Below are 17,320 nucleotides of genomic sequence, written 5' to 3'. Positions count from 1 at the left end.
TTACTACTATGGTAAAAGAAACTCCAAAAATTCATATCGTATACCAACTTTACAATTTAAGTCCCTATACATGTGGATTATGTATTAAAATAGCACAACATAAATTCATCTTACATTTCAACCTCAACCCGACTAACCCGACCCTACAAACCCGAAACCCGATTAACCCGTACCTTATAAGGGTTGGGTTTCGGGTGAATATTTTTTCTAAAAAAACCCGACTAACCCGACCCGTTTAACCCGAAAGCCGATCGGGTTAACCCGATTAACAGCCCTAGTTATGATACTGAAAATGGAATAAATGAAATTCTAAAGGAGGGTTGTACTAATAAATCATGAAGCTTTCTTTTAGACAGGAAAAATATTAACACCTTTTTTGTTAAATAATCATGCTTTTTGCCGAAACTTATGCCAATACAATTTCAAGCACTCCGCTAGTCTTCAATTCAAGGGTCGATGTCAGGATAACAAACTATTATAATGCTAAAAAAACATGGGGGAACTAAAAAGTATATTTATCAAAAAGGTAACAAATTACTTAAAATGTTCAGAAAATATCAGGATGACCTCCTGTAGCAGGTTTTAATAGGTCAAATTTTGGGTTCATATCAGAATTTGTTAACTATTTAGAATGTCCAACAAAGAAAGGCTAGGAAAGAACAATGAAGGTTTCAATTTTGAAAAATCCTCGATACAAATCTAGAAATTTGACAAAAAAATCGATTGTGTTCTCCATTTTACATTCTGTGACTCTAAACTCTCATCAAAATTCACTAATACAAACAAAAAAGTTGTATGGCCAAAACACAAAATAGCTCCATCTGACGCTTATACCCTCCTGTTTGTTGTGATGATACTTGCTTCAGAAACCTAATGATTCATATCTGCAAATTGGTTATCATAATACAAGAAACATCAAACCTAACCATAAATGGATTAAAAAGTGCATTGCTTTACGAGAATATGATTTTTGAATGAAAAGAATAGTTTCAATGCAAGAAAATTAATATTACGCACCTTCAACATCAATTTACTCAAATTTGCCAACTTGCAACAAATCCTTGCTTCAGAGGCCAAAGAATTCACAACCAGCTCTATTGATTTCACCTCCTCACAAAACTCCGGGTGCAATACCAATGAAGAGAAATGTTCATCAAGAACAAACCCAAAGCACTTGGTAACATTTTCAAGTGAAGGAACCGAATCAAAAACCTTAAGCCAATGTACAGATGAAGCTTTAGGAATTGAAGAAGAAGATGCTTGTGGGAACTTTTGATATTTCGTCAACCATTTCTTCAAATAACGCACAAAACCCATAATCTCTGAACCATTTAAGTTACCAATACAAGCTGAGAATATTACATCATCAAGATTTGGGGATGAAAGAAGATAATGCAAGCACAATTCACTGGTTGTAAACTCATCATGAGCCATCATGAGTAAAATAGCAGCATCTTTTGCCAAGTTGAATGTCTTTTCAGCAAGGGTTTTGTCTTTTGCCATTTCAATGGCGGACAAAGCTTCGGTCTCCCATTCTTTCCTTATGAAAGCCATGGTGACATAAGCATCTTTAGGTGGAGAAAGGAAGAACTTCAAAACGGAAAGGATGTCAGAAAATTGAAGATCAGAGACATGCTTGACACACAAACAAACCAAATCAGACCTCTTTTTCTCAATCAAATTATGAACTAACTTCCTAGAACACGAACCCTCAATAAGACCACCAACGATTAGAGTTTCTAATATCTCCCAAATTTCGAATGCAAAACAAGCCTCCAATACTAAACCTACAACAGCTTCACCCATTAAAAAACCTATTTTTTGTATAAGCGCCTTAGTATAACCCTCGCCCTTCTGTTCAATCGCTACTGAAACTACAAGCGCCTTAGTATAACTCTCGTCCTTCTGTTCAACCACTACTGAAATTCCGAGTTTCTCGCTGTTCTTCTTCAGATACGAAGTCAACATGCTAAGGAACTCAACCTTAGTGAACGACTTAAGGTTTTTTAGCTTAATTTTCAACTTCTTATAGAAGTTTTGCCCTAACTCTATAATCTCCGTATCCGTTTGAGAAATTTTCCATCCCTCAACACGTTTAACGAACGAAGCGTCATTCGATTGTTGGGTTTGAGGTTTCAAGTTGAGAAGAATAGGGTCTGGATTAAGAACTATCGGGTATTGTGAATCTGAAGGTAGCTGTTCGTGTGCAGCTGACGCTTTGGTAATTAGTTCGAGCATAGACATCGTGAATAAAGGTCGTAGAGACACAAACCTTGAGACAAAGAAGGGTTTATGGACGGCGGAGCTGCGACGAGTCGGCGAGTGTGGAGAAGGTTTTGAAGCCTACGACGTAAAGTAATGCTGCTTTGGGCTGTGCGAGTGGAGACTTTGTGTGAAGAAGCAAAGCAAGTAAGCAAACGTTAACGTTAACGTGAATAATGGGCAGGGCTCCAGTTGGGCCTTAGGAGTTAGGTTAGGGCTACGATTTAGTTTACGTCCATATTATTTTTTATTTTATTTTTATCATGTATTCAATTCAGTATTTACATCTTATCTGTTATCATTTAGTCAATTTATGTAGATAAATTGAGAGAAAAAAACCATTATGTTGCAGAATTGATAAAAACTGATAACAAATTGAAACATATATAATATTTTATTTGATAATTTTTAATTTTGATGTTAAATTGGCTTTCATTATTTACTAACATTGATCGTTAATATATTCTTATATTTTATCTTTATCAAAAATATTTGAAGTCGTCAACTAATTTTTGTAAATTTAATTGATATGCAGAAGATTTAAAATAATAATTACCGCCATATAAAGATTTAGTAATATTAATTCTCACCATTATACTATTTGAATAACCATTAGAATGGTTTTTTTATTACTATCTTAACGGTCATTAGAGATGAGAATTATAAACAATGTATTAGGTTCACTTTAGGCACCATGTTCTTTGTTTCAAAAACATTGTGATTTATCTTTTCCATGTTGATTGTTAGACCGGAATCTTTTCCATGTTGGTTGTTAGATCGGTTGATAGTAGACAAACAACCATGATAATATGAATACTTTTTACCTGATAGAATGTATATGAGATGCTTGACTAATAGTTTCACGTGATGTGATGCAAGGAGAGAATATATTGTATTGATCCAACAACCAATTATACGTACTTTTAAAATCTCATGTGCATGGGTTTGGGTTTGTTGCTTGATTATGGATTCTGATATTATAATTGATTTAAACCAAAATCAACATATATACTATAAGCTCCCAGCTAGTTTTCTCATACATATGCATAAACGGAGACTGATTATAGAAAATAGCACAACAAAGTCGTCTGGTCATGTAATCAAAATCAACAATGAGAATATAGATAGAAAGAGGTTGGGTGATGTTTTATTATTAGGGTGCCTTCATGTTTGCATACTACTACCATGTCCATGATACAATCCCAAATTCCCAATACTTTAGACGTCTGCAAAAGACTCTTATATATATATATATATATATATATATATAAATATATATATATATATATATATATATATATATATATATATATATATATATATATATATATATATATATATATATATATATATCTGATGCCTTGAAAACTACCTACTTTTACAAGTCAAGGTGTGGTCAACTTGGGTCATCACTGAATGCAATGCACAGGGGTATTGATGTCTTTTCTCAAGTGGAGGGTGGGATTTGCCATTTATGTGGGACCGGACCAACATCGTATATGACCTCTCTGTGACACGACCACACAAGTTTTATAGCTTCAGGAGTCCCTATCCCTGCTCCTCTTGGATCTCCAGCTGGCCCAAACCTGATGATGAACACAACACACATTGTTTTGTTTTTTGTTTTGTTTGATAAAAGGAAAGGAAATTCCATTTATTTCTACTCTACTCACCAGTGATTCTGTGGTGCCCCTGTTGTCCTTGCTCTAAGTCCAGCATAAGTGGTTCCATTCACTGTTTTCCCAATCACCTCCTGGAAACCAAGTTCAACAACTCATCATCAGAATCAGATTAAAAACAACATTGCCATATAAAAAATAAAATATATATATATATATATATAATAAAAACAATTTCAGAATGAAACCTGAATAAACAATGGATCATTTGAAACGACAGCAGCTGTTAAATGTGCATGCATCTTTTCAAGGACATCCAACACCAGTGGGAGTTGACTGTCTTTGTACTCTGTGATAACCTGACAAAAAAAACCAAGTGATAACGTCTTTTTAACAAACGAGAGAGATGAAGAAAAAGCAATGTTTGTCTCAATCCAATGCATGTACAACAATATTACCTGAAATGGTCCAAATATTTCTTTTGTAACGAGGTCGTAATATTCAGGCTTGAGTATTTGTTCGATAGGAACAAACACAGCTGTTGGTTTTATAGCACCATATACGGAAGGAATAGAATGGTTTTGCAACTCTTCACCACCAAACAGTAACTTTGATCCAGGAATCTCAAGCAATTTCTTCATGTGATCTAGCATAGCTTCCGTTGTGAACTGCAAACATCACAATTTTTGTAGTGGTTACTTTTCAATATATATATATATATATATATATATATATATATATATATATATATATATATATATATATATATATATATATATATATATATATATATATATATATATAAAATAGTTTAGATACAGATGTATAACTTTCTTTTTTTGCTATTACAGATTAAGCACACACTTACAGTAAGAACTGGACCAATGGTCAAGTCTTCAAGCTTCCTCCTTGCAGCAAGGTCAGTCAATTGACGCAAGAGTGATGTTTTGCTCCAATTCTACAAATAATCAGTATAAAATAAAACTCATATTTTGAATTCTAACACTAAATATGATATGAATAATGTTCACAAATTACCCTTTCTTTTTTAAAGATTGATGCAACAACTTCTAGTTAATTTGTATTATTTACTCATGACTAAGATTGTCTTTTAGATTTGGGTTAAATGCAAAAGATAGCAATTTTCCTATTACAAAATTGTACTCTTAAAAAATCTACCCAAATAAAAGTTCCAAGAAAAATAAAAATAAAAGTACGATTCTATAATTGGGTAGATAACAGATTTTTCATGTACAGTTTCTTGATAAGATTTTTTTTAAAGTAGAATGCTGTAACAGAAATAAATCAAAATAGGAAGCTATGCATCTTATTTCAGGACAAAAGAGATAATTCTTATGGAAAGATACAGTAATAAAACAGAAGCATGTGGCAGCTAACCTCATGCATGAAAAGCATCGACTGTGCTGAACACTTTTGACCACTGCATGCATATGCATCTTGATCACAAACCCATGAAACATAATCCACCTGCCAATCAACAAAAATACTACAGTTATGAACTAATTTTGACATATTTTTATTATAATGAAGTATACTGTGAATTTTAGCACAAATAAAACAACTGATAAACACCCAAAACAAGGGTCACCTCCTTTTGACAGTAGAATGCAGACTTAAAATAGATGTTTATGTACCTCATGAACATCAGGGCCAAGGATTTTCCAGTCAAATCCTGCATCTTCCAACTTGATTCTACCATTTAGGTCATCAGCCAACTTGTTTGCTATTCTTGAGCTACCAGTGAAGAGTGTCATCCGTGGTTTCGCCTGAATATGGTGTCACAAACTTATATAAAATTACAAGGCCAAAACACATTACTAGACAAAAAAAATGGAAGATCTGCTACTTATAACAGTGAAGGTGCACTATAAAAAAACAACCTCTAGCAGTAGCTTGTTCATTGTCTTTCCATCAGAATTGATGAAATCAACATCATCCAACGGCATCCCACAGTCATGGAGTAACCGAAGCATTTGTTCCATAACAATGCATACCTACAAAAATGCTACAATATATCAGGAAAAAAACATACATAATGACATTCATTAAACATTTAACATGTTCATAAAAAGGTATTAGATAAAACTCAGAAAAGGCTTTTCGGTTAACTTAGACTTGCATACAAACTAAGCCCTCATAAAACAATAAAAGAGTTTATAAATATCAAGAAAGGGTGCTAAAAAGCGACAAGTCACATTCCAAAACATAAGTCAACTTATCTAAATTATATGTCATAAATGATAGGACCCACCTTGCTATCAACCTTAAGAACAGGCTTGTTGCCCATATAAAGTGCACCCATCAATTGGAGTAGAGGAATCTCTAAAGGGAAATTAAAAGGTGTAATGATTGCCACCTGAAAGAGATAATATTGTGATTTTACATTTTCAAAGCCCATGTATTAGAGATTCTATAAAATGAATAAATAAATAAATAAATATGTGAAATAAAATCTTACAGGTCCATAAGGCCAGCGGAAACCATGACTTTGTTGACCAAGATGATTCCCAGGAACTCCAAAGGACCTTGCTAGGAAACGTACCTGTTAATGTTAAACATGGAGATTTGGAATCAATTCAGGAAGATTGTATGTGTCATGACTGAAAATACATGAATGCAGTTGATAAAACACTGACAGAAATGGGTGATTTTACATTAACCATTTACATCTCCAGAAGAATTTCAAACCCTAGAATAGATAACCATCATGTACCTGATCACCAGAGAAGTTCTCTAGAAACTTCCCTGTAACATAAACTTCACCAAGAGCCTGCTGATAACTCTTAGGTGCAACCCTCTGTATTAACTTAGCAAAGAAATCAGAAACCTGAATAGATAGGGAAAAAAAATGCAAAACCATTATAAATTATAAACTAATTAAGCTTTTTACAAGTCAGATAGAAAAACTGAATGGGCAAATATCGATGCACTTTGTTTTCTCAATATAAATGTTGTACCTCAGGAAGGGCAAGCATATGGCCTGCTTTTGCAGATATGTCCCCATACAAAAGGTATCTGTAAAGAAAATATAATCAGATAAGTGTTAAATAGACATTGATAATCAGAAGAGAGGGTGCAAACCTTTCTGGGGATTTAAATGGGTTGTGCATGCCATGCTTTGGACACTTGGACAAGCTCTCTACAAAAGGCTGCATATTTTATTAACTAATAAGTCAAAATATACCTTTTGATAAGATCAACTAAAGGGCATATAAAGAAAAAGTACATTTACATCCAAGAATCAAGATACATACCTGGATTCCACTTTCATCTACTTCTGAGACTTTGATAAATGATTCTCCATTTAAGGGGTCCACGATTGTATTCCAGTTAGCAGATTTAATCCATTTGCCCTGGACTGGAAGAAACATGACAAACCATGTAAACCATTTGACAACTTATGTCTGACTGAAACTACACAGTTAACAATAATAAGAAAGACAATCAAAACTACTTGCTCAAGAAATAGTTTAACAGCATCATGCCACACAAAATATTTACTCTAATTAACACCACAAATGCTTCATTATAATTTTCAAAACTAATTATATCAAAACTAATGTTTTTAAATCATTACACTTGTTGTTTCATGGCATATAAAACTTTAAACCGAAACCTACAAGATATGATACTCAAAAATGAAGTGTTTACCCAAGTTTTGTACTTCAGCAGGCTGAGAACCAGAAATCTCTTCAGCTTTCAAGGTTGTAAATCCCAGTGAATGAATGAGTCTGCATAACAACTAATACGTATTGAACATTCTTAACACAAAAAGAGAAAATACAGTCAAATAGCTAGGAATGGTTAAAACAAAATATATGTTACTCTTTGAAACTACAGTACAATGTTCCAAGTGGACCAAAAGCAAGCACAGAAGTAGAGTTCGAAAGTAATTTAACTTAAAAAATAAATAAATTGTATGCACTTTTTCTCAGAAAAGCGCTTTCATAATATCCAAAAGTTATCCCATGATAAATAATAAAATCAATGGACGATAATACTTCAAAAAAGCTTTAATTCAGAAAAGAAAAGGTGCAGAACAACGAAGCCCTCAAGTAATCCACAAACGCTTTACCTTATAACGTTAAATCATAATCCTGCCATGTGTATCCAGACATATACTATAGTACTCAATTTAAGCCCTAATTTGCCAATCATATACATCTACGTGATGATCGAACTACAACTGAAAATGCCGTCCACGAAACAATACAGATTCAACTATCGAATCACATTGATAGGAAAAAAAAAAAGCAGAACACAATCGAACTATTAAAATCAAAAAATCCATAGAAAAAAAAAGGAGAGAGAGAAAAAAACGTATTCATCGCATGCAACAATCATTGAAATAAAATTAAATGTCGACGTTACCTCGAGAATCTGAGTGAAGAAAAATAATCTGAAGCTGTTTTACGAGAAACATTTGGGTTGATTCCTTTGCAGAGTCGAAGTAAAGACATTTTCTTTTTGACTTGACGATCTGTTTGTGTAAACTCGAAACCCTTTCTGCTCGCAAAAACTCGAGTGAGAGAGTGATTTGTAGGAGCAGCGAGAGGGTTTTGGTAATGGAAAGTGCATAATTAATGATGACGATGCGTATCGGGTAAATCAATGCTGAAAATAGTGGCTAATTTGAGTCACGATGATATGTCATACTGTCATGTTTGGACACATTACAAGCATCGACAAGATCCTTTTCTCGTGCTATAGTAGTCTTCCACATATTGCTTAACACGTACGAGACTTGAATTGATTGTTTTTTATTTTAACATTTTGAAACCCGTATATTATACGGGTTGATTAAAACAAAATGTTAAATAGAAACGATTAAATGAGAAGTTTATTTGAATTTGAAATTTGAAATAAATAAAAATTATGAGAAAAAAAAATGCAAAAAATAAATAATTTAAAATTATTATTTAGTTATTAGACCCGTATACTAAACAGGTTAATTATAACAAAACGTTAAATACAAAAGTTTAAATTGTAAATTTATTTAAAATTGAAATTGAAATTTAAAATTTAAAATTTAAAATTAATATATTATGGTAGGTTTAATTTATGGAAACTAATTAATAATATATTAGACAATCAATTGAATGAGAGAAGGACATGTGGCAAATTGAATGAGAGAAGGACATGTGGCAAATTTATGGAAACTAATTAATAATGAAATAAATGACAGGTGGAAAATAAATATATCTCTAAATTATGACAAAATGACATGTGGCAATTTGAATGAGAGAAGGACATGTGGCAAAATCATTTTTATTTATTAGGGTAGATTTTATGCTTTATTATAAAAAATTTAGACACAGTCCTAGGATGTGTTTGTCAAAAGTAACCGTTAGCCGGAAGCAGTTAGCGGGTAGTTGGTAACGGGTAGCGTGTAACTGGTAGTGGGAAGTTGTAGCTTTTATTTGTTATATGTGTGTTTGGCAAAAGTAGCTGTAAGCTTTTGAAATATATAAAATTACATAAAAGGACAACTGATTAAAAATAAATAAATATATAAATATATTTTTAAGGTAATTATGGAAATTGATTTCAAAAGCTCAGTAGCGTTTTATTAAACGCTACATTAAGTAGCTTTTAGATTTGGAGCGTTTGTTTAAACTAAAAGCTAAACGCTCGTATTGTCAAACGTAGTTTTTTGTTTAAACTAGAGCGTTTTGTCAAAAGCTAAAAGCTAGAAGCTCTCAAACGCTTCCAAAAGCTTCATGTCAAACACACCCCTACACAGTTTTCTATAAAATAAGATTGTTTTGACGTTTTTTACAAGTGATGTATCATAAAGTTACACGTGGTGTTCACAAACACAAACAATTGTTTGTTTAATACTACGGTGTGTGTTTGGTCCGCCACATTTAGCTGATAAGCTAGCTTATTTTTTTAGCTTTTTTATGTTGTGGTGTTTGGTAAGTCAAAAAGTAACTTATAAGCTAGCTTTTTGAAAAACTACTTAGACTAGCTTTTTAGGAGCTTTTTAAAAAAATTTCAAAGACACCTCTTAATTAATTATAGAAACACATACTTCTACATGTCCTTTTATGTAATTTTATATACTTCAGCTAGTTTTATCAAACATTATTTTTTATCAGCTAGCTTTTCAGCTATCAGTTAGCTTTTCAGTTAGTACGCCAAACATAACCTAAGTATTAAATATTTGTATGTATAATAAAATTTCATCTTTTGCTATATTTTATGACATCAAGGTAACTTTTAGACTAAAAATACAATTATGTGATATTGTTTTACCAAAATATGTAATATTTTAGAGCAGATGGTGAAACTTGAAAGAACTATCCTATAAAAGATTTTATTTTAGACATTATTTTATTTTATTTTTTCTTTTTTATATCTATAATTTTATTTTTCCTGTTAGAAAGTCTTCATATTTTCATTTTTTTAAATTAACCATTTAACAGGTTACTAGGCCAGTTCACGATTATTATTTGTTGAGTTTGCGCTCTGTGTTTTTTAGTGGCATGATACGTTGGCATTATCTAAAAACTTATTGAATATAATTTTTGAAAAAAAAATGATATAGGTATTTTATGGGAGTTATTTATCGGTATCATGCCACATAAACAACACATGGTGCAAACTCAACAAATAATAATTTGAACTAACCTAGTAACTTATTGACTATAATTTTTGAAAAAAAAAATGATATTGCCATTTTATGGTAGTTATTTATCGGTATTCATGTTTCTTTTTTGAAATATACTATATTCGGGTTTTTAATTTCAAATGCTCTATTTTGAGTTTTTCAAGGGATGTCAAATGTTTGTTTTGGGTGGTAAAGTTCGACAAATTCCAAAACACAAATGTTCACTTTCGTATATCAAGTTTGGTTTTATGTTGTAAAACTAGAAAAAGAAAAAAGGCTTTCATAGCATCTTTTTTTAAGAACATAACAAGATCTCTTTAAGAATTTTTGCAGCATGTTCAATGAAGAACACAAATATTAAAAGAAAAAACAAACATAACTAAAAGACTGAGTTGCAGATGGGCAAGCAAGAGACAAATACTTGTGAAATTCTAAGATTAAAATAGGATTCGAGTATATATATTTTAACAAGGAGGAAATACTAAGAACAAAATCCCATATGTTTAAATCCCTCGGTCAAAGGATTTTGTAGCAAGGTCAGCGACGCTTGTACAAGCATGGCTTCAGTTCAGGCCAATTAATCCCCTTGCTCACCTTGTTCTTTGGCTGCAAAATGTTTCAAAATAAGAACAAGACTTAATCCACTAAGCTATAATATAAGTGTTCCTTATGACTTATAAGCTATATATGTAAGTCCTATTGCAATCATTTACTTTTTTTTTTTAAAAAAAAAGGTACAATGGCAAATAAAGAATATCAGGCAAACAAAGCTGTCGAACTCGAACCTTTTTCTTGAAGTATAAAAGTATGAACATTTTATTTGAGAAATCCTGCAAAAATCAAATGGACACACATATTAACATGGACACGTGACAATAAAATACTAAAAGGTATCAAGAGAAGAAGAACAAACCTTTGATACAGAAGTAAACCCTAGTTCACACACCGCTTCACAAAACGTATCCGGGTCGGCTCCTCCGTTGTTTGGATCAAATCTACTCTTCACCTCTGCTATCAAAAGCCAACCACTGACAGACAAAATTATTACTTATTAAAAAAAATATATATATATATATATATATATATATATATATATATATATATATATATATATATTTTTTAATAAGTAATAATTTTGTCTGTCAGCAACAACCCCAGGGCTGGCCCACACTGTCCTGTCCCGAAAGCACCATGTCAGATGTAAATCAGGTACAGAGTAACAGTGGTAGTGGGCCATTGCCCAAAATGAGCCCAATCCATTTTGAAATTGTAACTCGGGATCTATTTTAGTGAAACAGGTAAGGATTATAAAAAGGTATTATGAGGTACCTTGGTTTAAGTACTCTGTGTGCTTCTTGAAGATAATTTGGGAAATTGGTTCCCATTAGTGAAAGGCAGAAAACAGCAACATCCACTGATGAAGTCTCAAGGGGTGTCTGCAAGGAAACATACATAATACATGTGTTCTTAAATCTTGTCATTTAAACTTCTTTATAATCTATGAAATTTACAGAGCTTTGAAGCATTTTTGATGAGACTTACATTGGACATGTCACAAGCGATCACTGAAGGATCCTTTGAGACAAGGTCTATTGAAAAGACCTTATTCTTTACACCTTTTGCAAGACGAGCATCCCCTGTTGTACATATAACACTTGTAGATTATTAGCTTAAAACTACACTTAAATGAATCAAACATTTGACATTTAATATAGGGTTAAATTAAATGCAAGAAATATCAATGTATTTTCATTTATTTATTTATTTCCCCTTACCTTACATCCTTGTAAGCTTTGGGTTTTGTTGTTTCATTTATTTGTTTATTATGGCATTCTACTTTCATTTATTCCTATTAAAGCGTTGTACTTTGAAATTTCTACCCAACTGTTGCAATGTCATCCAAATTCAAAACAATTTTCACTGCTATGATTGGATAGCATAGTCTATCAAAAATGTAAATGCAATGTGACAGATGTACATACCACAGCCAAAATCAGCGACAACTAAGGAAGAGGGGTGATCCTTTAGCCACTTCATGATGATATTAACTGGCTGTTCAGGCCAACGTGACATTTGTTCTTGATATCCTGTATGATACTGATCCAGTGAGTTGAATATTAGTTGCATTATTTAGACACAAATAGTAATATTTTCACTAGATGTGTTTTTCTGTATTTTGCTCTTTCATGATTCAATCTAGCAAGAAAGGCTGTAAGAAGTAAGAACATTCTCTAATCTGGGACAAAATATCTTACCATGTTAAACAATGAAGGGTCTTCTTTAAAGTAGTTGAGGGCTTCATCTCCACTGCATACATATCAATTATCAGATACAGCAATTGATAATTCATATAAATATGATCCATGCTACAAAAACCTAATCAACAAGATAAACGTTCTGAACACAGACAAAGGGTTTTATTCTAAGCATACGATAAAAGATTAGTTGAAATGCAAATCATGCCATAGTAAAACTAAAAGGGATAAAACGAAGGGGAATTTTAGGGCTTACGAGCAGGTATAAAGCTTCTCATTAATCATACGAAAATGGCCTCCTGCTAATTTAGCTTTCATCTGAAATACAAAAATTAATAATCATATTCCATCTGGTACAATACATAGAAACAGTTCACGAGATAGTGGGCACCTTTTCCAGAAAAGATAATGGTTTCGGTAAAGTTTTAGCTACAGTGCAGGTTGGAGGCGGTTGTTTGACACTCGAACTGGCAGCGGCGGTGGCGGTGGCTGTCTGCTTTTTTGAGGGGGTTTCAGTTTTCCGGTGGTTGTTTCTCCTCTTACGCTTTCGATTGCGACCGCCAGCCTCTTGATTCATTGTTCTCACTACTGAGTACGACGGAGTTGGTTAGTGATTGTATCTTCGGGTGGCACTGTTGGTGTTAACCTACCATAAGACCCAAGGGAGAGAAACCATATATAGTAAGATTATACAGGGGTATCAAATGTAAAACATCTAGAGTATGGGGTCTTATTACAATTTATAAAAATAGAGTTATAGAGCCAAGAAGAGAAGAGAAGAGAAGACCGAATAGAAAGAAAGCATCGAGTACAAATAATAAGGAGCATCGTACAACACCAACTTATAGTTTTCAAGTATATAACATTAGTTTATCTGTGCAAAGCAGCTGGACAAATAGTTCTTTATGTAAACATGTTCAAAAGAATACACATTGAATCGGTAGATTGAATATGAAAAAATTGAAGGAGAACTTTGTTTTGTATGTGTTTCATCCGTTGGGTTGTAAGTGATGGAGATGAACAAAAAAGGGTTGCCACTTTGCTTCCCAAAACAAATCGGTAACAACCGGTAAGAAGATGGGACGAAGATGAATATAAAAAAGAAACCATGTGTTTGTTTTCCAAAACAACTTGAATTTGTATGAACTATGAAGATAAAAAACAAACAATTCTTTTTTAAATTCTTTGAGGATGAAAGCATCTTATTGGAGCTCTCAATCCATATGGCTATGCTACCAATTGAAGGAAGTGTGATATACCTTTTTGACAATTGACAAACATCACACCATCGGGTGAGAGGGGTGTGGCAAGCAAAACCACCACACTCATCTCTCTCTCTCAATACAACTTTTAATTGTTGCATATTTATTTAAAAAATACTAATATATAAAAATTGGAGGAAGTCGAGGGACAATCATATTTTCAAGAAGAATAGAGGAAAAATAACATGAGGTTGAGTTGACATAATAAAAACTAGGTGTAAAATCCGTGTAATTAAAAAAATTAAATAAAGTTAAACATTAAGTATTTTTTAAATAAAATTTTGAAATAAGGAAAGAAAAAGCGAATTAATTATAATTAATATCATATTTATTACATTTAATATTTTGGATATATAAGGATTATGTGATTTTTTAATTTTAAAAATTAGAAAAACTAAGAAATTGAAATGTGGATATTATTTAATTTAAAATATATGATAAAATGACAAGTGTCAAAACTCATGAGAGATTGACATGTGACAAAATGGATCTTCATTTATTATAGTTGATATGTGATTAACACTGAAATGATAGATTAAAATTTATTAAAAATGATACACTTAAGTTTAATAAAAAGAAAAAAAAGAATTTAGATGGTGTTTGGTACAGAGAATTAAAAGTTGAGAAAATGAATTGATTATTTTCTCATGTTTGGTTAATATACATAATAAGGAATTGGTTGGGAAATAAATCATTTCCTTTTCCATCAAAACAAATCTTATTATTAAGAAATAAAATAAGAGAAAAGGAAAAAAAATTGTGCACATCGACAATCTTAAAAAAAGAGGCGGGGAATTGATAGCCTACTTACTTTGAACCTTACAAAGAGCATCTTAGAGTAACTCCCACAATCATGTCCAAAAGAAGATAGAGCCACATGAAAGTCATTTAATTAGTTTCACCAGGCACAATGTTTGGATGGAAGGAGTAATCATGTTACAACTTACCCTAGTAGATTATAATAATGGCAAGAATGACACCAAACCAGTCAGGTTTGTGATCATCAACACATCATCTCCATACAACGTGATTTTTTGAAGAACAACAATGCATAAGTTTAGGACCATAGCGTCAACCATCCATGGTTTAGTCAAGTTCCATACAATGTCGGGGGGTCAGGACAATACCGACAAAGAAAAGAATGAAGCAAACAAAGCAAGACCAAAACAGGAACATAAATAGCGATTGTAATAACTCTACATCCCTGAAAGAAATCAAAAAACCTACAGTCAAAGGAAATAGGGACAAATGTCATGAAGTGGGTGACAAGAACGAAAAGTACAATATAATAAGGCTAAAAGAAAGAAGCAGTCTAAAAGAAGCGGTAGGGGCACTGGCCGAAGCGGCAACGTGGCAAGTGCAGGAATAGGACGGTTCAGTGGTTGTGAAACAGTTCGTGTGGACAATAACGGTAACGAAAAGTAGTGATAAAAAACCGCTAGGCCGACCAAATGAAAGCGGAATGAGGTAATGGGAATATGAACTAAAGAAGAATCCCGGCCAATCAGTCCAAAATATGACAAAGATAACAAAATAAATGAAAGCACAAATGAATGCGGACCAAACAAGAAAATCAGGAAATGCAACATCTTGACCAAGGCTACCCGCTTAGCCAAAGAATACAATTATTCAATAAGTGTAGCTCGGTCAACCGACTACACCAATATGTTGGTCGAACGTAACATCTTGACCAAAGCTATCCGTTTAGTCAAAAAAATATATATATAATTATTCTATAAATGCATATAAATGCAGGTCGGTCAGCCGATTACACCAATGAGTTTGTCAAACACAACATCTTGACCAAGGCTACCCGTTTAGCCAAAGAATACAATTATTCTATAAAATGTATGCAAAATGTTAATGTCAAACAATAGGTTAAGGTGATTGACATGTTCAACAAAAATCATTTTTGTGTCCGGTCATTTTTTAAGATGACCGAAGATGAAAAGTTTTGTTACATGGAAATGATTGTGGATGACTTAATAGTATGATTAGGTTATTTTAATTTATCTTTTTTAGTTGTTATGGATATTAAATTTGATTTTTTGTGCATCTATTTGGACATATTACACGTAGTTTTTAAATAGTGTGATTTTCATATTTCTTTATGTTTGATCTGTTTGTAACTTCGCCTTTTATATTAAAATTATGTTTTTCAATACAAGATGTGTATAAAAAATATTAATTGACGGTTACATAAACTATCTAGCAACAAGTAATGCTAAAGTGAAAAATGATAAACATAAAATATGTATATTTTGACAAATTATGGCAAAGTATATCATAATTTTATATAAAAAACATTTTATTTGAAATGAATAAACATGTTAAAAAAAACTCATTTACATCCTATTGCTTAATCCAACCAAAGAAGTAAAATTATTATTTGAAACATCTATCTAGTAATTCTCTAATCTATTAAAAGTGAAATCAGTTATCTTTCACCATCATCATTTTTTTTCTACGTTTCCATTCTCTATGGTAATTCTATTTTTCTATAATAAACGGTCCCACCTACCTTTTTTCAATCCCATTTTTTAGGACCGATCATTTTTCGGGTCTAATCCAACCTTTTATTTTTATTTCATTTTTATTTTTTTTACTATTTGGTCACGTATTCTCCAAAACTAACTTTACATTTTATAAAATTGAAATGCATACAAAAAAATTAAGCATAAAAGTTCCGAAAGCTATTTGAATTAAATTTTAACTTAGGTGCTGTTTGATTTTCTAAAACAAAAATTCATGAAGTCTGCGGACCACCTCTGCAACCCTCTGCAGTAGAAGATGTGGACCAAAAGGCTGCAAACTGTAATAAAAAGCATGTTTGTTTTTTTAACATCTGCATACTGCTGCAAATATTAAAAAATTAAAATAAACTAATTTTATAAACCGAAAATAACTTTTTAATACGTAAAATTTAATAACGTATAATATTTCGGTAAAAATTAATGATATTTTAGTAAAAAGAATGATATTTCAACAAAAAAAACAAATATATTTTAGTAAAAAATAATGATATTTCATCAAGAAATTATCATTATTGAATATAAAACTTCTTTATCCTGCTTTTGGTCTGTGCCACTAGCTTTATCATCATGCATTAAAATGACTTTTATGGCTTTTTATTGACAAACATAGGTCAACACATTAAAAAATCGATATAAAGGGTATAATTTTGATTCTATAACTAAATGAATAAAACTAATATATTTAAAGTAGATTGATTAATTTTTTTCATGACCTCTCAACAAGAACACAGTAATAACAAATAATAAGAACATA

At 32.0% G+C, this 17,320-nt stretch overlaps 3 protein-coding genes across 4 annotated transcripts; all 3 read right to left on the bottom strand.

Moving 5' to 3' along the window:
- Positions 1-650: 650 nt before the first annotated feature.
- LOC111887347 (uncharacterized) lies at positions 651-2,384 on the bottom strand. Of its 2 annotated transcripts, none has more exons than XM_023883516.2 (2): positions 1,018-2,384; positions 651-884 (listed from the first exon to the last, which is right to left on the bottom strand). In XM_023883516.2, exons 1-2 carry the CDS (start codon positions 2,242-2,244, stop codon positions 879-881), a joined length of 1,233 nt encoding a protein of 410 aa, XP_023739284.1. In that variant the 5' UTR covers positions 2,245-2,384; the 3' UTR covers positions 651-878. The 2 variants fall into 2 exon arrangements, with proteins under 2 accessions (XP_023739284.1, XP_023739283.1); XM_023883515.2 differs by having other exon boundaries at positions 651-870.
- Positions 2,385-3,359: 975 nt separating this feature from the next.
- LOC111887348 (delta-1-pyrroline-5-carboxylate dehydrogenase 12A1, mitochondrial) lies at positions 3,360-8,557 on the bottom strand. The gene is made up of 16 exons (XM_023883517.3): positions 8,274-8,557; positions 7,554-7,633; positions 7,157-7,260; positions 6,984-7,051; positions 6,860-6,917; positions 6,616-6,729; positions 6,361-6,444; positions 6,154-6,258; positions 5,783-5,896; positions 5,537-5,668; positions 5,280-5,369; positions 4,750-4,839; positions 4,340-4,549; positions 4,130-4,240; positions 3,936-4,015; positions 3,360-3,848 (listed from the first exon to the last, which is right to left on the bottom strand). Exons 1-16 carry the CDS (start codon positions 8,360-8,362, stop codon positions 3,710-3,712), a joined length of 1,668 nt encoding a protein of 555 aa, XP_023739285.1. The 5' UTR covers positions 8,363-8,557; the 3' UTR covers positions 3,360-3,709.
- Positions 8,558-10,926: 2,369 nt separating this feature from the next.
- Positions 10,927-13,443, bottom strand: LOC111887349 (ribosomal RNA-processing protein 8). Its single transcript, XM_023883518.3, has 9 exons — positions 13,162-13,443; positions 13,027-13,088; positions 12,771-12,822; positions 12,498-12,612; positions 12,058-12,152; positions 11,845-11,951; positions 11,429-11,543; positions 11,301-11,345; positions 10,927-11,121 (listed from the first exon to the last, which is right to left on the bottom strand). The coding sequence occupies exons 1-9, from the start codon at positions 13,345-13,347 to the stop codon at positions 11,053-11,055; spliced, it is 846 nt and encodes a 281-aa protein (XP_023739286.1). The 5' UTR covers positions 13,348-13,443; the 3' UTR covers positions 10,927-11,052.
- Between the last annotated feature and the right edge of the window lie 3,877 nt (positions 13,444-17,320).

Source organism: Lactuca sativa, chromosome 1 (assembly GCF_002870075.4).
Source record: "Lactuca sativa cultivar Salinas chromosome 1, Lsat_Salinas_v11, whole genome shotgun sequence".
Classification (NCBI taxonomy): Eukaryota; Viridiplantae; Streptophyta; class Magnoliopsida; order Asterales; family Asteraceae; genus Lactuca; species Lactuca sativa.
This window is presented reverse-complemented; position numbering and strand designations above follow the sequence as displayed.

Coding starts and splice junctions, on each gene's coding strand:
- LOC111887347 (XM_023883515.2), bottom strand. CDS start 2,244: ATGTCTATGCTCGAACTAATTACCAAAGCGTCAGCTGCACACGAACAG. Junction 871..1,017: donor TGAGTAAATTGATGTTGAAG/GTGCGTAATATT, acceptor ATGAATCATTAG/GTTTCTGAAGCAAGTATCAT.
- LOC111887348 (XM_023883517.3), bottom strand. CDS start 8,362: ATGTCTTTACTTCGACTCTGCAAAGGAATCAACCCAAATGTTTCTCGT. Junction 5,669..5,782: donor TGAACAAGCTACTGCTAGAG/GTTGTTTTTTTA, acceptor CACCATATTCAG/GCGAAACCACGGATGACACT. Junction 4,241..4,339: donor AAATATTTGGACCATTTCAG/GTAATATTGTTG, acceptor TTTTTTTGTCAG/GTTATCACAGAGTACAAAGA.
- LOC111887349 (XM_023883518.3), bottom strand. CDS start 13,347: ATGAATCAAGAGGCTGGCGGTCGCAATCGAAAGCGTAAGAGGAGAAAC. Junction 11,544..11,844: donor CACAGAGTACTTAAACCAAG/GTACCTCATAAT, acceptor TTTGTCTGTCAG/TGGTTGGCTTTTGATAGCAG. Junction 11,122..11,300: donor TTTTATACTTCAAGAAAAAG/GTTCGAGTTCGA, acceptor AACATTTTGCAG/CCAAAGAACAAGGTGAGCAA.